Below are 24590 nucleotides of genomic sequence, written 5' to 3'. Positions count from 1 at the left end.
ATGGTACCAGAGGAAGGTTTATCGTGGGACGTACGTTCCGCAAAAATTTACGACTCTGCCAAACTTGCATGATGTTATCCTCTGAGACGGAGCAGATGACCCACGGCTCGTTGGGGTTCCAAGAGAAGTCGGAGCTCGGGAGGTCCGTCCTCTGCATCCTCTGGGGATTGTTCCTCTCCAATTTTGCTGCAGAGGTAAAGAAAATAACTTTTAACCAAAACCAAATAAAATTGCCAGCTAAGAAGAGTGCTCCACAATCCCAACAAAATTACCACACCGAGTGGGGCACTAAAATATTTCTTAGAGACTAGTTCTGCTGTCATTGGATGAAAAAGGTGGAGGGAGGGGGGGGGGGCGAGGAGGAAGGGAGAAGAAAAATAAAGGGAAGCAAGAAAGAAATACACAGGGCAACATTTTATCCAGTGATGATGCAGTCAGTCTTCACAATGCTTGTGTCTGCTGAGGCAACTGTTTAAAGAGGCGTGGTCGTGACGTAGTGGCTTTTAGAATATTTCTTCTGGACGTCAGAGTTTGGTACAGTACATTTCTCTGACGTCACGAAGGTGACGTCACTCAGTACTTTTACGAATGATCACCGCGACGAACATCGGCAACTTTCTCCTGTATGCAGTCTGCTACATGTACAGTTTCATATAGGGAAAGCCCAGTACACAATGAAGGGAGTGACTGTTTTATTGACAATAGGCTACCGTGAATTAGATATTTAAAGCGGAAATTAAAAGAACGGAGGTCAACATCGGTTCTTCTTTCCGACGCTTTGATGAGTGGGTTCGACGGAAAAAAAAGGCTTCGAGACGAAACGAGGTGAATTTAAAGAAAGTCGAGGGATAGGTGACAAAGACCTAACGGTTTCCTCAACACATTGTGGACACCTCCTTGAATGTCATCTCACTGCATGTCGTTTTTGCTGGTAAGTGCGTAACTTTCAGCATGCATAAACTTTTAAAAATGTTTGATATGCCTAGGTCCTCCAACCATAGGTGAACAAGTCATACATTGATGTAGGCCTATAACTGAAAGTCAATTGCTTTCTCTCGATCAAGGTGAAGCAAGTACATACAGTATTCCAAGAACCTTTCAAATAATTGATTAGGAATAGGCTCAGGCCTAATTTTCGTTGCTAAAGCCTCGAGGCCTAACTTCTTTGTGTAGGTTTTATTCTGTCAAGGGACCTCTTTGGACTTATTTTTAGTTATGGGCAATATCAGCATTGATTTACCTCTATGATGAACTGAAGTAGTGCCAGGGCTTTATTTTCTCAGTTTGAAACTTGTAAGATTGTATCTGAGGACAGTTTACCCTCTCATCATGAGAACAGGTGTAAAATATGTTTAGATCGAACTTGAGGTTTCCCCCTCCCACACAAGATATATTCACGTTGAAGATATATTCTAATTAGTAGGAGTTGTATGTGGATCACCAGTTAACTACAAGTTTGCATGATAAATTGCCTAGCTGGTTGTATTCAATTGCTGGAGTCACATCAGACCAAAGTTGATGAAGACTTATACATAAAAACATGTTGTTCTGTTAAGTAGCCTAAGTGGTGTGAGTGAAATTTGTGCTTTGACAGCCCTTGCAACTGCTTGTTTTTGTTACACTTTGTTGAAGGTCGTTTCACAGTGATGAAGAAGGTATTGCAGCCCTATCCCATGGTGAAGAAGAACTATTGTGTATTGATGAAGGGTGAGTATATAGTAAAGACTATCACATAGTTACTCTATGGAAGTTTCTATGGATACAGTTATCAGTGTAATTTAAATGGAATATAACTTGCAAGTTAACAGTGCTGTACAGTGTTGAGCCATCCATAGGCTACTGTCAAGTGAGGAACTATTTTCATTCTCATTTAAAGTTTCAAGAAAAGAAGAAGAAAATCAGTTAGAGTAAGCTAAGCTAAGGCCTACGGTTTCATGTATGACCTATTCCATAGTGAAGTTGGGGTATACATCCTGCTTAAATACTCTGCTAAATGTGGTTTATTAGGTCAACAATTTTGGCCATTGAAAATTCCTATATTCCATGCTTTACCAGAACTATACAAAATATTCATTACAATCTTCCCTGCCTATAGCAAATTCCACCAAGAGTACCCTGTTTTAGGCAAAAACAACACGGGAGATTGAATATCTACAGGTGTAGGTAATGCTAGCCATACTGAACGCCCCTTTGCACAAATTCATGATGAAACACACTGTACTATTTCAGTGGTCAAGCCAAATTTGTCTTCACACAGGCAAGTACTGTATTGTTGGCCATTATAGCACTTGTGTCTACAACCATGTGGTGATTGTCAATTAATTAGGTGTACTCAAGGATAATTCCTAGTGCCAGTACTTGCCAATTTGGGGAAGTTTGTGCTATCAAGTAACAAAGTATTAATGCTCAAGTGAATTTTGAGGAGGAATCTTTGCCATGTTAAATAATTCACTGGTTCGTGAATTTCTTTGTCAGGTTTTCAAAAGTAGCTCTAAATTTTGGCATGTCAACATGGGGAGAAAGGCCATAAGAGGGGGGGGGGGGTTGTTAGGAATATAAATATTTTGCAAGAGAAGAATGCTGAGTTTAAGAGTTATTCTTCTTTCTGAAGCTGACCTTGGTTGTTGTGCTTCAAACTTGCTACAAGAGAACATGATACATGTGAAAACAGAGGTTACCCCTGGCCCCCACAATATCTCCCTATTTTATGCCCCTTGCATGTCAAGTATACCACACTGCCCCCCCCACCCCACAAAAAAAAATACAGATACCATGACTGAACTGTTGTGCCTCTGCACTTACATTACAGTACTGATGCAAATAGGCGTCAATAATCTATTACTAATATACCTGTTGACTGAATTTTTGGATTTTCTTTTCCCAGAGAATTACTCCCTAATGAAACTGTAGGGAGTGAGGTGTTCCCCTAGAGCTTGAGATGGACTCCTCAGAAATACAGAGTGAAGAGTCTCTTCCAGATAACTAACCCTCAGGGGAAACTCTTGGTATAATTGAGGAAGCGAAATGTTTTGTATCTATAAACAAATTGTTAGAACTGCTGAAGTTAATACATGGGGAGTACTGCACACACACTAACTGTACTAAAATAATATCTTATCAATGGAGTGCTATTGGTACAGCAATGATTTTTTCTTGGAAGTGTGAAGATGGCCGGCCATGTGTGTGTAAAATAGTACTCACAAAACAGATTTTGTGGTATCTTTTCAGGTAACATTCAAATTTCGTCAGCTGTAACCATTTCAGGAAACAAGTATTCTAAAATGGCTTTGTATTTTAAAGTTTCCAATTTTTGTGTGTGTAAGCAACACAACATTTCTACGTGTTCAAAGGTTGTATGTAACTCCAGCTGTTACAGCTACTTGGCAGAAGGTCCAAAAGGCAGAATTCTGCAAACTTAAAGACAGAGGTTTATGTGTAGCAGGAGATGCTAGAACAGAATCCCTTGGGCATTGTGCCCAATACTGTACTTACAGCTTCATGGATGAAGATTCTTAAAAAATGTTGCATTTAGAGGTAGTTGATGTTAGGGAAGTAGGGGGGAAAGTCCAAACATGGAAAGAGTTGGATTTGAGAGAGGATTGGATTTTCTAATGAAATAATTAAAAATCTGTGAAGTAGTGACAGATGCCCATGTTCTGATAAAGGCACTGCTAAAAAAGTGTACAATATATGATGGAATTTCTCATCAAGTGGATGTTTGGCATGGGGCAAAGAACCTTGTCTGGAAACTCTCTAACGTAGCAAATGCCAAAGAGAACACTGATCTGCACTTATGTATGCCTGCTATAACGTAATCATTTCTGGTACTCCACTAAAGAGTGCGGCGGTAATGATATCAAAATCAAGTCAATTTGCTGTCACTTCTTCACCACATTGTAGACGAACACCAGTGGTTGTTGTCAATTGATGGTACACCAGGTGAATGTAGTCATCACCACTTATGTGAAAACGACCATAGTAAGCCATATCTAAAGAAGGGATCAGCGTCACATGAAGCCCTTAGGTCTGTCATACTCAAGAAGCAATTTCTGAACACTTTTCCATATTACAAAATTTCAAGCAAACTGGTTCTCTTGAATCATTTCACAATCATATGCTAATGTATGCCAATAAACGTTGTGCTTATTCTTATGATGGAGATGTAACTAGAATGCTACTGGCTGCTATTGATCACAACTATCACATTGAACGAGCATATGGTTCAACTGTTGATGGCTAACCAATGTATCGGGCAAAGTATAGTAAAAGATCAAAACAATGGGCACCTCAAAAATTGCCTAAGGCTTTTGGTTACATTCCTGAATTGATGAAAACTGTCTTTCTGCTCAGACAAGAGAATCAGTGCCATTTATCGGCCAGAGTAGGCCTACCTGAAGATCACCCAAAAATCATCAAACCAAATATTAGCAGCGCTCCAAAGCCTAGTATGAGTGTTTTACTTGCACAGTACCAGTCTAGATTTGCAAGTTCAGCTGACATGGGGCATTCCTAAGCTACAATGGTTAATTAAGGAAACGGAATGCAGTTTTATTTCACTTGAATTTTTATTGATTAGCACTCTTAATGGCTCGAAGAGATGTTACATAAAGTTAAGTCTTGATGTGTGCTAAATTTACTAGTTATTTAAAGACTCCCTACTTTACTCGTTCATTTGATTTAAATCCACTTTAATATTACTATGTTACAAGTCAAGCAAAGCATGTTCTTTGATTTTCATGTCAAAAACAGAGCCCTTGGATTACATTCAATACCATTTTATACTTGTAACACACTTGATGCCTTAAAGTCTAAAGTATTGCCACTGAGTTTTGCATGCATCTGAGGTGGCAAACTGCAGTCTTATCCAGTGGTGAGTAGCATTTAGTCAGAACTTCTATCTAGACTAAGAACATATTATTGTAATGGTTAAACATGCAGGTGAATGGGGCTTTTAGTAGGGTTATGATGTTCTAGTATCTTTGTTAGACTACCTACTGTAGTCCAGCCCCTGTAATAGATGAAACTTGGCTGTTTAAGAGGTCATTTATCAAAATTAAAAGTAGTACAATCTTGGCAACTTGGTCTGATAGTATTCATGGTTTTTAACTGTCTATAACACATCACAATGGCTGTGATAATACTTCATTTTTGAGAGAAAGAAAAGAGAATACATTGTCATCAACTATATTTGAACTTTTATACCTTTATTTGGAGTGCTCACATCTGTATTATTTGGATCTGCATTTGCTATTTGTCACCTACAGGTACATTCTAACTTTTTCCCCTGATTGTGTCGTTTCATACCTTTCAAAACATGAAATAAATATTTTACCTTTCAGCATAATTTGCAAACTTCTTTCACTCCTTGGAAGAACAATAACACCCCTTCCCCTCCACCCTGCTTAGGTTACCACTCTCTATAAACTTGAAAACAATGAAATAATCAGTTAACATTCAACAATGTTTCACTGCTTGGAGTAACAAAAACTCCTCCCACAGCCCCACCCACCATCATCCCACATAGGTTACTACTGTCTATAAACAAACGAAAGAAATTACCATCACTCTACCAAAGGTTGTTGATAGGATTGAAATCCCTATCACAAACCATGAAGTAATCAGTTTTCCTTCAACAATGTTGCACTTCTTGGAGTAACAGTAACCCCTCCCCCCCCTGCTCTTCCCCCATCACCCCACTCTTATCACTATCACTGTGCCAATATGGTTTCTTTTCAAATTGTTTTCTCTCTTAATCGATGAGGTTGTTGCCAGGATTGAATCCTACATATTGTCCGTCTACAGATGGAAATCTTTCCCTTATCTCTGAGATGCAACAGGATGGCAATACCATTCTATTTCCTCTACCTAGGCGACCAAACTTCCAGTAAATAAAATTTCTGTAAGCATAATGTCTGTAGTTCCTGTTGGTTCTGTTTTCTTCCAAAGCAAGATCATCCTCTCGCATGCGCATATTTACACCCAAGATGTGTGCATTAAGGCAAATATCACTAAATGCATCCGAGTAAGTTACACATTGTTGCACCCTGTTTGTGCAACACTTCTTTTCCACATCAGTTAGCATCTCTACACATTGCAGACATTTCACGAGAAGCAGTCACTTCCTCAGTTTGGTTTGGCACAGTGAGATCACTGTGAGCATCTGGGTTTCTGAGGAGCTCTACTGCAACCTGCTCTAACTGTTCTCATGACAACCCTTGTACATCTGTTGGACAATTGAAAACAGCTTGTTTATTTCTTCAGTACAATCATGAACATATTAAGGGATAGCAGGGCAATTGGCTGCTAGTAAAATTGCAGAATATTTTTTGGGGTCAAACTCACTACCTCATAACACTCTGAATGGTGAAATTTTGAATTTTTGGTATTTTGTGAATGCATGTGGAACACAGCAGAGTGAATGATGCAATCATGGCACTATTTATGAGCTATTTCATTCCACAAAAATGTCACATTTTCAGCCACTGGAATATCCCTTTAAGAAAGAATTGAACACAAACATTTCATTTGATTTCATACCAAAAAATTCGGACTGCAGCCATTCACGTGAAACAAAACATAATACTCATCTTGATAGATAACTAGTTTGGTTATCATTGAAAGAGACAAAATGTGGTTTTCTTTGATTTCACAAAGACTGACATTCCTCAGAAGCTATACTTTCATTTTCTAATCTTTATTTACTTAAAACCTTGAAATCTGACATATTTTGGAATGTTAAATTTTTATCTGGAAATGTATTATGAGTTTGAATTTCATTAAACATTAATATTTTGAATGAATATCTGGTGTGGATAAATTATTTTGGGATTATGAATGGGGGGGGGTGGTTCAGCCCAATCATCATGCATGGTGACATCACATAGTTTGCTTCTGTTAGGGAACTTCATAAACCTGTAATATTGGCTGCAATCTGAATATCACTCTCTGGAGATTTCAAGGTGTGTCTGACACTAAGGTGTCCAACTGCACCAATGTATGTGTGACAATATTCTTTGTTATAAGAATTCGGTACAACATAAATTATAAATAGAAAAATAAGCAAATATTGGTCTTGATAACAGTGGGCACAGTTGCACATTGTAACATCAACTTGTACAACATTGTATTATATGCATCATAAAATCTGGACAAATTTTGGTCTGATAACATTGGCAGTTGCCCATTGTGACATAACCTTGTACTACGGTACATTATTATATGCATCATAATCTGCATATGTATGATTTTTGTGGTCTATGATCATCAACGTAATGTCAATATTTAGTAAAGTGGAAAGTGTGTGCTATGCCAACCTGAAGTTGAGATTCATTGTTGTTTGAAGCCACATTCTGCTACCCAGGTGCACTATCATCTTCACCTGCTGCATGCTCATTTGGTGAGACCTCACTATCACCAGTGTCTGACAAATCCTGTATAAAGAAAAAAAATCAAAAGACACTTATGAATGCTACATTTCTAGCATGGCTTGCTTTGAGCCTGTTTGAGTGTAGATATCAGATGACGATGCTCTAGATATCATTATATATGGGCTTTAATCTGTCAGGACAGTTGTTATTCATACAGAGTATAGCTCCCCTGCTCGCACCCCACGGTAAAGAATCACTGCTGTGCGTACAGTATTATACCAGCAATACCCCTTTAGTACTAGATTCTTACCAGGTTTGTATCAGGGCTTGCCATGCTGGTCACAACCATCCCCTAATCCCTGACTCGCACCCCACGGTATATAACCACTGCTGTATCTAAAGTACTTTACCAGCTTAATCCTATAGTCCTAGATTATTACCATGTTTGTATCAGGGCTTGCCATGCTGGTCACAACCATCCCCTAATCCCACAACCATCCCCTAATCGCCCACTCTCCAAAGCAATGTCATATTCTCGTTTAACCCTATTTATGTCAAGCGCCCAAGCCTATAGGGCTACTTTTATTTGGTTTATAGTTATAGGCATAGCCTAGGCCTATATATACACTTAACTTACTAGACTTAGCCTAGGCCTAATATAGTAATAATAAATAAATAATTTCTTAGCTGATGAAATAAGGCCCTGTACATTAAACTTCAAATTGTAAGTGCATTTGCCACCCTCCCTTCCAACCATGCATTATATTTGACGATTCGTTTGCACACCGAGAGCACCATTACCCTTCGCCTTGTACCATTACATTATAGACCTAGGCCTAGGCTTACTAATGACACATTTAGGCCTAGCCTACCTTAACCTAGACGCTGTGTTGACAGTTATTAACTTACCGTAGGTTTCTTCTGGCAAGCTTTCCTTTTTGTCCCACAAGTACAGAAAGAATTGCAGTAGGCCCCTAGTCCCTTGCACGGACACCCAGCTCCTGCTCGGCCCCTTGTCCTAGTGCTGGGCTGTCTCTGACAGGTGTTATTACAATTACAACATTCCACCGGAAAATTGTGAATCCCATGATGATTGTTACTCTAGTTCAGATGACATCTTTGTTTGTAATTTTCAAAGACGTTTTTTCGAAATCCACAAAATATACGTTCGATTGAATGTCTCGGCGGTGGTACTGTCATATGTTGAAGGCGAGTTGTCAACTGGTTGCCTGTACTGTAAGTCTGTAAACACACATACAGCAACGGTTCCGATTCGGTTAGTGCGATGAGGACTGTACATTATGTAGCGCATGCACTTCATATTGCCGCTGTGGCAACAGCGCCAGTGTTTTGCACACATGTGTTCGGCAGACTTCTTGGAAATTAGTGGTCAGATACCATTTATACTTCTCTCTTACCTAAAGTAGAATCCATCTTACCAGTCACTTCCGATCTTTACGCATAGTGTAATAATTTAGGATAATGTAAATTATATATTTTAAAATTTTAAAAGCTAGACATTGAATACTGAAAACGAATTTATTTTTTCCCATGTGAAAACCTCTTACATCACAATGAACAATGGCGTTTGGCAACAAACCTTAAACCAATGAGAAAATTGAAAAATAAATTGCTGTCGATATTTCATGACGACCACGCCCCTTTAAAACAGCTTTTTGAAATGAAAATTTTTGAAATGTTTTGAGAAGGAAATGTTAGACTTCTCACAATACTGGCAGGTTAATAAGGGCCGATTGGCATTTGCAGTAGCAGAATTCTCAAAACAATTTTACCCAAATGGGGAAGAGGAGGTGAGGGGAGGTCATCACTTCTCTCCTGGCCGGTAATTACACTCTCTACTTCAATGTTTCAATTGTAAAGATGCAAGAGATGTTATTGGGCTATGCAACTTTAACCTAAGTGTTCAAAGCAGCCGATGCCAAAGACATTTAAGTAAATTTAAAGGAACGCCTTGTTAACCAGCAAGAGTTTCACCAAAACTTTTTGATGCATGGTGGATAACCTACATAATATGAAGAACATAAATTAATCACAGCTTGAGTCATTAGTTTGGTCTTAAAGGGTTGTCAGATTGTAAACTCTGCTATACTCAAATGACCCTTGACCTCTTCCAAAAACACAAGATGGGGTGGTCTTGTAAACACTGTTAAAGTGGTAATCTGTTTTACCAAATATGAAAAATTCGTCCAAAAGTCTTTTTTTTTTTAAACAACATGCTTACCTAAAAACAAAGAGTTACACAAATACCAAACAAACAATAAAATCCCTTTTGGCAAAGGGAGTCTAATATACACAAGGTTCGAGTCCGTTTCGACTGAACGTTTGACTAGTTGAAGAAAATCTATGCTCAAAACTATCCTCATCCCTTGAAAACCCCAAGGACTAATTAGAAATTAACGTTTTAATATTCGCATCCGAAAATAGATACCTGAAAATGCGATTTCAAAACAAGACAATGATGACGTCATGTTAGGAACGCAAGTGCCAAGCCCATGCACGTACCGGATGCGCGACGATTTTACCGTCACACATACACGCACATTTACACTGAGAGAACAACCACTGTATTACGCTATATCGCTAGAAATTTCAAGTTTGTTTTACAACATGTTATAAAATATCCGAGATAAATGCCAGTTCGTTGTGTTGTTGGAGCCTGCACAAATGTCATAACCCATGCAATTAGCCTTCATCGATGGCCGAAGGACGAAAAAAACACAGCGAATATGACCAAGTTAGTGCACAACACCAGCGCCGATTCACTGGCCCTAGCCAGTATACAGCTCCGTATGCAGCGAACACTTCACGGAAGCATACTACGATCCCTCCTTTTTTATGAAATAAAACAAATGGTCTTGAACGGGTCGACATAAACGAGTCGTTCTTCAGTCAAGTATTCCACATTAAAAACTCCGAAGACCAGATTGGAGAACAGGAAACCTCCAATGGGCAAGTGGCGATCCTTGTACATGTATATGAATACATAACCAGCACACTGAGCTTATGGGTTGTTAGTCACCGTAACACAACGCACAATACGGTTTACGGAGTTCCGCGAATTCCAGCAACACATGCACAAAATGGACTGGATTTTATTTTTAAATGCTTCGTTAATAAATTCTTACCACGTTGTATGATCCTTGCAATAGTTCCGAACGGGTTTGTTCTTCGATATGTTGCGGAGCTTCAATTTCGGCTCGTTTAACAGGCTCGAACTGATACGGTTCTAACACCCCTCAGGTCCACCCTCATCGTACGGTTCAATATTGGCGTGATCATCGCCTTCACTCTCTGCTTCGAATATGATAAAGGGCACTCTAGTTGTAGCCTAATATCACTGCCTGGTGAAGAACCACTATCACTTTGAACTTCGGTTGCCGCATTTGGTTCTAAATCTGACATTCCACGGGAAATTTCGATCTGATTTCGCGCCGACTTGTTATCGATTGTTTTGTGTATTTATGTACACTTGTCGTACTGTAAGTATGATATGTGTTCGGAGGAATCAGCGAGAGACAAATGTGTTCATAACATGACGTCACATGACGTCATGAGATTAGGAAAATTTGAAGCCGAACGAACTTTTCAAGCCCGAAGAGGGTAAATTAAATCTCAATTTTCGAAGGGAAAAATCAAATTTTTAACTGGCAGAATGGTTGATATATGTTTTAGAGAGCATGCTGAGATGGTTCCCAAAAAGACAGGACGTTGAAATTTTCGTGTCATGGCCACTTTAAGATTCCTCAAGTCCCACAATGCAACAGTCTGAAAAAAGAAGAAAAAAGGAGGTAAGTATGGAAAGAAATATCACTCCTTTAGCAAAAAAAAAAAAAATTTTACCTAACTACCCGATATCTTAACATAATATTCATGTACAGTCAAAGTCACATGACTTACCCTCTTTTCACTCACAGTATGAAGAGAGATTTCAGTTTTCGAATGAGCAAAGGAGAGATTTTTTATCCTTTTTCAATTACTTCCTTTATACTCTTTCTTCATTTTTTATTTATTTTATTAAACTCAAGACATTAATTTTGTTGTCAATTTATTTACACATTCAACATTTGCTTTTAACATCCATATTTGTATACTTTCTATATCTGCCAGATTTATTGACCAATTTTTTTTTTATAATTCAGAAAAAAATAACTGTTATGGAATTGTTAATCCAGTAATAAAGTGCATTGCGTTGATTATAATTCACATTGTTTTAGCATCTTTATAAAACAGTCAGTTTGGAGATGAATTTGATTTCAGCAAAATATACTTAACAACACAATTTTCTGTAAAATTCAGTGGGGTTATATGTTCCGCATTACTCACAAAGTTTTTCGTTTTCAGAAAGCCTCTCAGATTGCGTAAATAAATCTTTACTTCTTTACAATTTTAGTTGATCTCAAAATGGAATAGCGAGTTTTAAAACGTTATTGATGCCTTGATGGCTAACACTATACCTTGTCAGCAGAACCAGTGGCGAGGATGAATTCACTGTACGGATTGAAAGAGAGGCAGTTAACCTGTTGGAAAGATAAAAAATAAAATGCTTAATAGAAAGAAAACGTTTTAAAGCAGAGACAGACTCATGACTATTTACGCATGTATTCATGCACGATATTGGCTGGAATATCAAAACGTAAATCCTTGTCATATGCATCACAAAACTTGTTCTCAATATGCAGTAGATTTACTGATTTAGCAAGGTCAGCAAGGGGTAAAGGTGAACAGTTACGTCCACAACTCAAAACTGGAGGCCCTGAGTGATACTTACTAACAGGCAATGCAGGCATCTAGGAATGCAGCTTATTACATTACTGACTGCAGTGACATTTCGACCAAACTTTGTTACATGGAATATGCCCGGTTACTGGTCTTGTAGTATTGGAGTATTGTATGGAGTTAGCAGTGTAGAGAAAATACATGAACAACACACACCTCCAGATGAATGAACTCTAACGAAATCAAATCAAATCAATTAATTAATCAATCAACACCCTGCTGTAGACTTATCACCAACGAAGCAAAGACTCAGTATAAAGCTACTAAATGAACCAGCATAAGTCGGTTACCATTGGAAACGGTTGTCAGCCCACGGATGACAAAGAACAACTCTTGATGAGCTGTAGTCGTGGTTACTTAAATTGTTAAATTTATGCAGGGATGTGCCCAGGAATTTTTTGCACTGATGGCCGTCCTGGGTGGAGGAGTCAAAGGGGAGGTGGTGTCCCCTTCAAGAAATGTTTGCTATATTGATGGTGCTCAAATGCCAGATTCAAGTCAATAGAGTATTCATCTACGTTATGCGTGGTTTGATCACCTTTTCCTCCAATCAGCTGCTGTTACAAGTCTGGACTAGTTCAGTTCAGTTAATTTATTTCGCATATACATAGACATACAAAAACAGTGCAGTAATGGTATATACAGAATACTAGTGGACTAGGCTTACACTTAGTGGCCGCTAGCTTCAACGAGGCTGACAGCTTAGCGCAATCACAAGTGCAGTGTTCAGACCACATTCATAAATTAGCTTAATCGGTCAAAATCCAAACCCACTGAGCAGAGCAGGTTTGCTGTTCACCTGTACATCTAGCCTAAATCTAATCACTCTTATCAAATCAAATTTGTATTATAATGAGGCTGTGCTGTCTCACTGTTATCAATCTGCTGTGCGGCAAATTGTAAGGTACTGCATATGAAACCGTAGGGAGGTTACGTGCAAAGCGTGCCGGTGATAGTAGTCTAGCCTTTGTAGGCTGACTACATGAACCGATGCTTTTAGTGATGTCGAATGCTTGTTTATGTAGTTTGCATAACTATCACGATACTTTTAGAAGGTAGATTTATTTTATACTCTGCATGAAACTATTAAGTGTAGAATTTGGAACTTTCTATAAGGAATATATGTTAGAGATTTGCCCGCAACAGATGGAAATATAGTGCCGGGTGGGATTGGCAATTTTGTAGTAAGTGCCTGGTGGAATTTTTTAGAGCCAAGCGGGACTGCCCGGCATGGGCACTTCCCTGTTGATTAATGTCCCAAAGGTCCTGGATGTCCATGACAATGGTACTCCTACCCTAACACTAAACAGACCGTCCTAGCCTACTCAACTTTGTTATTTTGTCTTTTGTTTTGTTAAATATTTCATATCTTTATATGTCAAGACCTAAACCTATAGCAAAGGATTCTTTAGTATCTGTCACGTGACCAGGACATAAAAATACTACTTTTTATCAGTCGAGACCAAAACCTTACAATTATGAGAAGGATTTAATCAAGGAACTATTTGTTATCTGTCAATGTAATGGCAACAGTGATTCAAGGAGAATGACAGTGAGTGGGAGATTACAAGGGAACTACAGGTCATGGTAAGAGAATTGCAGGTCTGCATAAGATGTGACATAACACAGACTATAGATCGAGAAAAGAGTGGATTGCTAGAACATGGCAATAGGAACACTGTAAGGATGGCCACCCCCATCCCCACTTGAAAGGAACACGCTAAAGATGCCCCCTCCTCCCCAACTGAAAGGAACATTCTAAAGATGCCCCCCATCCCCGCCTGAGGGAAAAATCTAAGGATGCCCCCTCCTCCCCAACTGAAAGGAACACTCTAAAGATGCCCCCTCCTCCTCAACTGAAAGGAACACTCTAAGGATGGCCCCCTCCTCCTCAACTGAAAGGGACACTGTAAGAATATTCCCTCCCTCCAGCATCCACTGCTTACCTCAGCCGTGTGAGCATCACCAGAATGGCTTGGCTTAATGGTATTGTCAGTTCTAGTGTCCCAGCTAAAAGAAAAGAAAGTAAAACATTATCTAGGTGAATGGAAATAACCAGCATCAACATAGATGTTCATTCTTTTACAGCTATTGTGGCATTGCCAAGTAGTTTCTAACCCCCCCCCCCCAAAAAAAAAAGAAGGAAAAAAACAAAAATTACAATATTTTTTTTCTTTTTTTACCACAAATATCCAATCACAATCATACTTTTAATTTGCAAGTTCCTCCTTTTTCAAAGACTTAGAACTTTCCTTTCCAGTGTTTCATATATCAATGGACTAGTATGAGGCTAAGTTTATCATTACCAATTATCTCTCGACCCCCTAACACATGGAAATGCCTTTTTCCAATCTAGCCAAATAACCTTGGCATTTGGTGCGACTAAGACCAACACCAGTGGATGTGGGACATTACAGCCATCGTCGGGTAGAAATTGAGTCGCAGACAATAGCACAACTTTGTACACTTACATCATAAGCATTTGGTCGTCGGCGACAGATCCAAAGATCGCCTCGTGCAGGAGGTGCCACGAGACGTCCTCCACCACCATCGTATGGCCTGTGAATATCGTCTTGGCATTCACGACTTTAGTGTCACGTGAAATGTTACTGATGTCCCACAAGCAGATAGTCTGTGAGGGAGAGTGAATGACTACCCATGGTCAAGTCGTAAAACATATTCTATCAAACTCATTTGCCAAAGCTTAAAAATACTACTTATTGATTATTTCTCTCAAGGACAGTATGCTGGGAGTTACATGAAGGTAAAATAGATCTGTAATAAAACCCATAAATTGATGAAAACAGACTTAGGGACCGGAAGAGCGCTTAGTACACTGACTACCATCGTTTCAAAACACACAATGAATGCCGTATTAGGAGCAGGAAGAAAAGTGGAGTCAAAAATTGAAATAATGCAACATACAAAGTTTTCCTGTTATTTTCTCTCTAGGGTAGGGATGGTGTGGGTGGGTGGGGATGATGGTGAGGGTGGTGGACAGAAGGAAGAAAAGTGTCTTGAACTTGAGGACAAGTGGGAAGTTCACAATGATCTAAGGACTTTTGTGATTGGTGTAACATAATTGCTTTCTAGTCACTTCGCCCAACAACCATTTCGCCCAACTGCCATTTCGCCCAACCAGCCTGGTCATTTCGCCCAACCAGCCTGGTCATTTCGCCCAACCAGCATGGTCATTTCGCCCAACCATCATAGTCATTTCGCCCAACCAGCATGGACATTTCGCCCAACCGTGTTGGTCATTTCGCCCAACCTTATATTTACCAATATTCAGTCAGAATAATATTACTTTTTCTATTCCACTAGTTCAATTTGATTTATTTTGGGTTAGGTTACTTCGTAATAGGTAAATAAAAAAGTGAGGTCCACTCAATATTGATCGGAGTCTGAGCAGTTATTTCGGGTATAATGGGAGGATTACACTACTTTAGGCGTTTACGCATACAAGGAAGTTATATTATTATACAAACACAGGTGAATCGGTCTTCATAAAAACCTATCAAACCTAACCCCTAAAACACTGATCCATCCTACTGACTAACAATTCCCGAACGTTTCCTTATTAAATTGAAAAAAATATATAAAACCCGTCCGTAATATTGAATTACTATATTTAATCAATGTAACCACTTTATCAATGTAACCACATATGTAATCACCTTCAAGTTGCCTTAATACTCGGTTCGTATCCCGTAATGTTAACAATTCCCGAACGTTTACTATATCAAACCTATCAAACCTAACCCTTAAAACACTGATCCATCCTCAAGATTCCTTAATATTCGGTTCGTATCCTGTAACGTTAAAAATTCCCGAACGTTTCCTTACTAAAGTTATACAAAGTAAAGGACTTCAAGTTTCCTTAATATTCCTTAATATTCGAACGTTTACTATCAAACCTAACCCCTAACACACTGATCAATCCTCAAGTTTCCTTAATATTCGGTTCGTATCCTGTAACGTTAACAATTCCCGAACGTTTCCTTTTGAAATATCATATTTAATCAAGGTTGGGCGAAATGACCAGACTGGTTGGGCGAAATGACCAGGTTGGTTGGGCGAAATGACCAGGCTGGTTGGGCGAAATGACCAGGCTGGTTGGGCGAAATGACCAGGCTGGTTGGGCGAAATGGTAAGGTTGGGCGAAATGGCAGTTGGGCGAAATGGTTGTTGGGCGAAGTGTCCTGCTTCCACATAATTTACATGCATGCATGGTCTGAAGTGTACACAGTGTAAAATCCATGACGATGAGATTCCTATGAGTGTAGAGGTAACATGCTTCTTACATGATCATCTGATGCGCTCAGGAGATGTCCGCTAATGTTTGGGTTCCAGGAGAGACCGTAGCCTTCCTTCTGGTGACCTCTCAACCTGATATCTGGATTGCACTCTCCACTTGGGTCTGCAGGAAAAGTGAACATTGCATCATATATGTTAAAAGTATTGATTAGGGAACCAGTCACATAAATTGATATCTCTGAGTGCCAGCCTCCATGCAGAAAACTATTTAACTTAATATGTTAAATTTCAGAAATGGACCACTAGTCTCTACATATTCTCTCTACCAGTCACTTCAATGTGATAAAGTGTGTGTTGTTACACTAAACTGGACTACTAGTCTCTACATATTCTCTCTACCAGTCACTTCATTGTGATAAAGTGTGTGTTGTTACACTAAACTGGACTACTAGTCTCTACATATTCTCTCTACCAGTCACTTCAGTGTGATAATGTGTGTGTTGTTACACTAAACTGGTGCAGGTGTATCAAGAACCAGAGTGATCATCTAAATAAACAGTTCAGAAAATATCTCATTTTGAAACCAGATGGTCACATATATAATAAAAATTACCCCTTTCACTACTAGACAAGAATCAGCCACATGTCCTACTTACTTCACACACTACACATGCTTACACTACACACATAGACACATTACACATACAAATACACACAATACATGTACTAAACATACCAACACTACACATACATACATATAGACACATTACACATACAAACACACTACAAATTAACACGAAACACATACTAAACACACACCGCACACACTACCCATCGATACGCACCACATACATACACTACAAATCAACACACACCACATTCTAAGCATACACACACAGCAGATATACATTCAAACACATACATTGCACATACACTACACATACACTACATACAACACATAAACAACACACACACTACACATACCTACACCACACATGCAATAGTTATTAGACTAGACTACACATATACCCTTCTAGAGAAGACCCATTACACATACAATATACTACACATACTAAACAAACACACACAATTTATATGCACTACTTAATACAGGATTATCAATTTTAAGCTGATATATAACTTGGCAATACTTAGACACTCATATACAGCACTTTATACTGACATATTCCACTAAGCAAAAATGGGCTAATTAAGAAAAGGTCAGAGGTGACAGACATAAACATACCTGGCTTGGAAGGGTGTTTAGTGTAGTCAAATACAAGTACATCGCTGGATGGTGTCTTGGTTGCTATGATGACCGGGTTCTGTGGCATGTACCTTGCTCTGTTTACTTCTCCTTCATGGTTTATCTTGATCTCTATCTCAATCTTACCATTTACCGAACCAAATCCTCCAAATTCTTGTAATCAGAAAAGAATTGCGAGGGAGTTAAGTCATATTAAATATCATATTGCTATAAATGAGGATGTTAATGAATTTGCACATACACTGCTGGGGTTGAAATGATGATTTGCATCAGAAACTTTTGGCAATTCTGATACTTATTTCAACAACACGACAGTCCACCTCTGGAATAGTGTTGATCAACTTGTTGACTGTCGATCAACTTGTTGTTCAAAACTCAATTTTGGACAGTTCATTGAAAGCAGCTTTTCAAATCAACTTTGACTCTTTGGGAAATTTCTTGATAACAAATGAAAGATAGAATCTGATAAGGATGCATTTGCACTTGCTTGGCTAGCCAATATTTATTTCAAACTGATACAAGAAAAAAAGAAAAAAAAAAGAACAGCTTTCTTTTCACAATTTCCTGATTTTTGCATACATATGATTAAATAACTAATTATGAAATAGTTTTCCAAATCTGTTGGAATCATTAACTACTTTCCAGTTGGTTTACAAAACTACACGAGGAGTCGGAGTGCGATTGAATAAAGTGTGTCAAAAGCTCCTACGCACAGATTGAAAGGCACAAAGTCTGTATATCACGGCAAACTTTATGGGCAAAATTTCAATTGCTGCAAAGAAGCCAAATTTAAGGGTGCGACTTACCTCCTTTTTCATTATCGTAGTTGGATGCGTCGAGCTGGACGTCGTCCTTGGGAAGCTGTACGCTGGCAATGACCAAATGGTTCTGCTCATCTGACCTGAGCGAGAGGTGGAGAGACAAAGAATGGAAATTGGGTATATCAAGTAATTACAGACGGCCAAAGGCAAAGTCCTTGACAAATTTCTTCAAAAAATTACAAGACTGGAGAAAAAAAACTCCATTTTGATCGTTGAAAAATAGCAGGTCCAGTCCAAATCAATCTGCAGGAAAACCTACTTCAAATTCCTGGAGTCCAGTCTTTGGTTAACCATCTAAATCCCTGATGCCCGAAAGGTAGGTCGTGGAAAACACTCTTAAAGTCGTGAAAACTTTACAGAAAACCGTAAAAACTTACCGAAGCGTTCCATCAAATTTCAACACACGTGATCTTCATGACTTGCTCATTTACTTTGAATAAAACACTAATATCTATAAACGCTATTATTTTTAAAAACCCGTTTTGTTCTGGTCAGTCAATTGAGGTTACGTTTCACATGCGCAAAGTTAACTCTTTCGTGTCGATGGTGTATAATACTGCAGACAGCTGAGTCTAGAGTCCACGCTAGGATACCCTCACATTTGTCCTGTCGGCAACTTTCTGCAAGCGCTTGTCAAGTTTGGGAGACAAAATGTCTCCCTTAGCGGAGGAATTGTACCAGCACTTGCACAGCTTTTTTTATCGGTGTGCTTCTGACAGTTGACAGGCCGGTCATACGTTAATGTACAAAAGTGCAAGCATTCGGTCTCTTTCCCCTGTGGAACTCGCCAACACCAACAAGGAGCATTCCTTGATCATGTGAAGACGATGATACATTCGGACGAGGAACTAAATTTGAAAGAAACTTACGTGTGAGTACCCAAAACAAGTCTGTGAACTGTGTAGTCTTTATCTTCTGGTCTGTGAAGAAAGCAGAGAAAAGGAATTGTTGCATACCTGATGATTTACCAACAATTATTATAAGACCATAAAACGAGGCTAACCTCCAGGTCCCACAAGATCATTTAAATTCCACACGGGCTGACACAATACCTCAGACCATCATATGATTTTAGTCTGTGCATATAATTTCAAACAGGTCACTAATGTTAAAACATGCACTAAAGGTGGTTTTAATGTCTAGTCAGTAAGAAATGCCAAACGTAAAACAATAATTAGTCTTCTGATATGTATATATATATATACAAAAACTTTCAATTACCCCTTCAGTCTGACTTTATGCAGCATTTTGAAGCTCTTTTCAAACTGCTCCTACATTGATATGAGACAGGTAAAGTGAAAGATGGCCAAGTTTTGAAACTAAAATTTTAAATGATGCAAATCAGCTCTTGCTCTAATGGGATTTTATACTATCATTGATACTAAGTGCATTTAAGTTTCTTTTTAACTCACTTTGTGACTTCTGGCAGCCATTGTGAAGTTAAACTGGGCCATTCCAGGGCATGGGTCATCACCAAATCATAGAGGAATGGTGTGTTCTTCTTCCAAATCTTGTACTCTTCATTAATGACCCTCTCTTCGACTGCATCATCGAAAGTCTCAGCTGTGAAAAAAAAAAAACCAATTGGATCACATAACTTATAATGATCACATCCTTGTGTTGGAATCTAAGAATATTTACTGTGCAACACATATCTCACATTAAAAACTCACAGTGCTTTAGTAACAGCTATATGGAGTAGTACATTTTTACAGTCTGCAATGAGAAAAACAGGTTATGAAATCCTATAAAGATCCCGAGTTGAATTTATCGGTTAGCCCTGAATGAATTAACTTGTAGTTGTTAACAATCAGAGTTTAGGCTAAACCATCTCTAACTAGAGTACCAAACTGGTATTGCAGCAAGAGCATTTACGAGGATACTTTTAAGATTAAAGATGGTATGATATGTCTAGGCTTATGTTATACTCTGGGTTCCCTTTACAAAATCTAAATAGGCCTAGTCATTTGACCTGCTTCTACGGAAAAGGCAAAGGCTATACGATTTGTATGGACGTATCATTTAGGTTTGATATTAAACATCAACGTTCCACAGTTAGCTGCTTATGCTGTATAATTACCCAATCTTAACTAGGTTCTAATACTAGGTCTAGTTAGGTCCTAACGTGAAGCCTAGCCTATCCTATTGCAAATGGACACCACAGTCCGGCCTAACGTTACCATTGTATGTGATAGGCAACATCATTTCCATGAAAAGTTAAACGATGCCACTAATTTGTACAGGAGCTTAGCGAAAACCGTGTTATAAAGGATGGTGTGAGTTATTACCCTGCTCTTTATCAGCCATTGGATCAAGTCTGAGTTAAGCTGTCGTTGGTCGATGTAAGCGTACCAATTGCTACCGAATTAGGCTGCTGAGTGACGACGTTTCACAGTAAAGTAGAACAGTACAAAACTGATTACGCTACGCTACCATACATATACACAGTACTTCAATGTAAAGCATGTGTAAAACTTTTCGCGGAACAAAAGCAGATTTCCCCGCGGTTTTGAAATGTAATCGGTGGCGCTCTTCTAGTTTGTAAGTTTATATATTCTTTCAACTGACCATGACCTCGCACACTGTACTGGGGTGGCAACCACTTTTGTCACAAACGTATTAGTTTAGTTTAGTAGAAAAAAGGATCAGGATGGACACTTAAGTCCCCATCAAGGACCCTATAGAGAGAGGGAAAAAACTGAAGACACAAACACTCATACCCGATAACAATGCTTAAGGTGCTTGTCCAAAGCATTCTTAAACCCATTGACACTACTTTGCAAGTACAACTTTCTCAGGCAAACCGTTCCACTCATTCACAACCCTATTAGTATTAGAAAAAAAAGTTATGCCGAATATTAATCCTACTATGTGACTTTTGGAGTTTAAGACAATGACCTCTGGTACAACTACTGTTAGCAAACATGAAAAAGTCGGTAAAGGATAAATTGCCAAAACCATACACAATCTGGAAAACCTGAATCAAGTCCCCGCGTAACCTCATATATGCTCCAGTGTGGTGAGATTCAACAGTTGTAACCGCCTATAATAAGGAGCACTCTTTAAGGAACTAATCATCCCAGTAGCCCTCCTCTGGACCTTTCCAAGTACTTCCTTATCCTTAGCAAAAAAAGGGTTCCAAGCCTGCACAGCATACCCAAGATGAGGCCTAACAAACTGCTTATAAAGCCTAACTACGATGTCCTCTTTCAGAAAACTGAAGTTCTTCTTGGTCATACCTAAAAGCATATTACCTCTTTTAGCAGCTTCAAGACAGATTGTGTGTAAACTTTTTGTTACTATAGTACCAATGTGCATTACCTTGCATTTATCAATATTAAAAAGCATTTGCCACCCCTGAGACCAGAGAAGAACCTTATCCAAATCCGTTTGAAACTTCTCAGAATCACTTTTGGAAGAGACCTCAGAATACAATTTGGTGTCTTAGCTGTACACAAAATATCTCCATCGATGTCATTTATATAGGCAACAAACAACAAGGGACCCAAAACAGTCCCTATTGGTCACCATTTTTGTCACACTTTTCGCCCACTTGTATGTATGTATTTTAGATCCTCCTGCAAACAGGAACTCGCGGAGAAGCCTCGTTGGCTTATCAAAGCCGCAAGCTGACCGAAGTCAGTCTCTTACATTCATATTTAACGTCCATGATTATGAATTGTCAATTGTCAACAACTCTGTAACTGGACGACATACATTAATCTGGGAGTGACTCGAACCGAGGACCTTATGATTGAAAGGCACCGGCGTTAACCACTGAGCTAAAACTCCGTCACGAACCTTGGGGTTGATAAGCTTTTCAGGTAACCTCTTATCTTCCCCCACTCTCCCATTTCACATGTTTGATTACTTGTGTGTATGTGTGTGAACGTGTGACGTATTTTTTTCCAGGACGAACGTGGGCATCGGCCAATCAAATCCCTGGATTCCAAACATGTGACGCTTTTTGAAAAACCATGTTCTGAATCTGTTTTCCTAGTTTTGACCCCAGATTATGAACGACAATCCTTCAGTTTCCTGTAGCCCGGATCCTTAACCCACTCTCTAAACCCTAACTCTGATTTCAAACGAATTTGTAAATTCCTGAAAAACCTGAAACCCACGTTCGCCCTGGAAAAAAAAAAATACGCGAACGGGTGTATGTGACTCCGCTTGTAAAAACGAAATTTGGTAAAGAAACATCAGGCCATGGTAGGTAAATTACCCATAGTAAGTACATTATCCCTATTGTTTGTGGTTGAGGTCAAAGTTCATCTGAGGTCAACAGAGGTCAAAATTGAAAACACTTTACATTGGTAAGGCAAAACTTCAATTGAGTTAATACTTGGAGTGTGTGTTTACAATAGATAATCGATATGCTCACTCCTAGGTCATCTGAGGCGGAGAAAGATCAAACTATGAAAACTTCGTCATTTCAATATCCTGATAAGGGAAACTTCCATTGAGCTCATAGTTGGTACGTGTGTGTTCACCATGGTTAGTACAAGATCCACATTGTTAAGGTCCAAGTTCATGCCAGGGCAACAGAGGTCGAAGGTCGTGTCATGTCAACAGAGGTCTTAAAAAGAAGAAGTCGAATTAGGCTCATGTTTTCTTGTTAAAGGCAAGGAATCACAAAGCCCTTGGCTTTCTTCTTTAAATATATGACATCATCGTGTGTCAGTAGATGCCCAAAATGACCATCCTTTGACCGAGTAAAGATTTAATGTAACATTCGGCTACAGTCGAACTGGATTTGAGTCACGGTGATCTGGATAACCTATTCTGATTAAACAGTGGGGTTGAGATTGTGTCCATAGGCAGATCCATCCGGGATGGGGGAAGGGGTGGGGGGTGGCTGTCACCCATGTTTTTGCTAATTATATTTATGGGTCCCAATTTACATTGCAATTTCATTGGGTCCCTTTAAATTGTTGAGGTACCAACGAGATTTATTTATTGATAACAGGAAGAAACACGTTAAAGAAACACTTTAGGCCAATCCGAGACCGCCGTTTCTCCTGATCTTGAACAGGTGTAACAATATTTTTTTGTGATAAATTGCTCGAAATCTAAATTCGTCATAATGCGGTTATACATCTTATGGCTTTCCACTATCGTCACTAAATTTGTCTGTTGTCTGGTATTATGGTCATGAATTGTATTGATAGGAGTGAAAAAAAAAGATGAAAACTTTGTTGGAAGCAAGCGTTCCCACCACTTGAACATAAAAATACCCAACTGATCATGATAAATGTCAAAAATTGTCAGTAACTTAAGCTCACTAAATAAATGGGAGGTATGATCACGATAAGATGCATTCCAAATTATTCTTACAGCTCCTTTTGTAGGAGAAAGAGGGAGTTTACTTTATTGGGAGAAGAGTTTGCCCAGGATATAGCACAATAATGGAGATGAGGAATTATTAAAGTTTTATAAATAGAGAGTAGAATATTATTTGGAATAACTGATTTAATTTTGTACATGACACCTACAATTCTAGCAACATAAATTTGTACTTTATGAATATGTGGCTTCCAATTCATAGTGATTATCAATTAACGCACCAAGGAATTTAGTAGTGCTAACATTACAGATCAGCTGATTATCAATCTTTTTATTTATATCACAGACCAAAAGGACAAGGTAAGGACGAAAAATCAAAAAGTTTGTTTTATCCATGTTTAAAGATAATTTATTAGCCCGAAACCAAACAGATACATGAACCAGTTCCAGTTGGAATATGACATGACATAAACAAGATAATTAAGTTACACAGATGACTTGCCATCAACAGAGAACTTAAATAATAATTTATTTACATAAAATGATGAATTGGAGAGATGACCCTTGAAAAATGTGCTCATCAGCTAAAGGTTCTTACGTCACGCAGAAGACCATCAGTTGCGGTTGTCAGCTGCAGAAACAGATACAACTGGGAAACAGTCAGATTTTTATCACCAGCAGCAAGATGTGTACAAGTCATTACAAAATCGTCAAGGATGATCCGGTGTTGAATGTCATCCAAAAGTGCTCTTTTGTTTATATGAAGTTGAAAGAACATCTTCAATTTAACACTCA

At 38.7% G+C, this 24590-nt stretch overlaps 1 protein-coding gene and 2 long non-coding RNA genes across 3 annotated transcripts; 1 reads left to right on the top strand and 2 right to left on the bottom strand.

The window, feature by feature from the left end:
* Positions 1-470: 470 nt before the first annotated feature.
* Positions 471-5528, top strand: LOC139962959 (uncharacterized). Its single transcript, XR_011791407.1, has 3 exons — positions 471-931; positions 1633-1707; positions 2885-5528. It is a non-coding gene; the product is annotated as an uncharacterized lncRNA (long non-coding RNA).
* A 153-nt stretch (positions 5529-5681) lies between these two features.
* Positions 5682-9028, bottom strand: LOC139962958 (uncharacterized). The gene is made up of 3 exons (XR_011791406.1): positions 8277-9028; positions 7314-7430; positions 5682-6223 (listed from the first exon to the last, which is right to left on the bottom strand). It is a non-coding gene; the product is annotated as an uncharacterized lncRNA (long non-coding RNA).
* Positions 9029-10985: 1957 nt separating this feature from the next.
* Positions 10986-20977, bottom strand: LOC139962956 (histone-binding protein RBBP4-like). The gene is made up of 10 exons (XM_071963380.1): positions 20798-20977; positions 19922-20072; positions 19379-19429; positions 18495-18589; positions 17668-17841; positions 16469-16584; positions 14636-14796; positions 14111-14174; positions 11843-11905; positions 10986-11153 (listed from the first exon to the last, which is right to left on the bottom strand). Exons 1-10 carry the CDS (start codon positions 20814-20816, stop codon positions 11001-11003), a joined length of 1047 nt encoding a protein of 348 aa, XP_071819481.1. The 5' UTR covers positions 20817-20977; the 3' UTR covers positions 10986-11000.
* Between the last annotated feature and the right edge of the window lie 3613 nt (positions 20978-24590).

The sequence above is a fragment of the Apostichopus japonicus genome, chromosome 21, assembly GCF_037975245.1.
Source record: "Apostichopus japonicus isolate 1M-3 chromosome 21, ASM3797524v1, whole genome shotgun sequence".
NCBI lineage: Eukaryota > Metazoa > Echinodermata > Holothuroidea > Aspidochirotida > Stichopodidae > Apostichopus > Apostichopus japonicus.
This window is presented reverse-complemented; position numbering and strand designations above follow the sequence as displayed.

Coding starts and splice junctions, on each gene's coding strand:
- LOC139962956 (XM_071963380.1), bottom strand. Junction 18,590..19,378: donor CTTGTTTTGGGTACTCACAC/GTAAGTTTCTTT, acceptor CCTCTCGCTCAG/GTCAGATGAGCAGAACCATT. Junction 14,175..14,635: donor GACGACCAAATGCTTATGAT/GTAAGTGTACAA, acceptor CTTTTCTTTTAG/CTGGGACACTAGAACTGACA.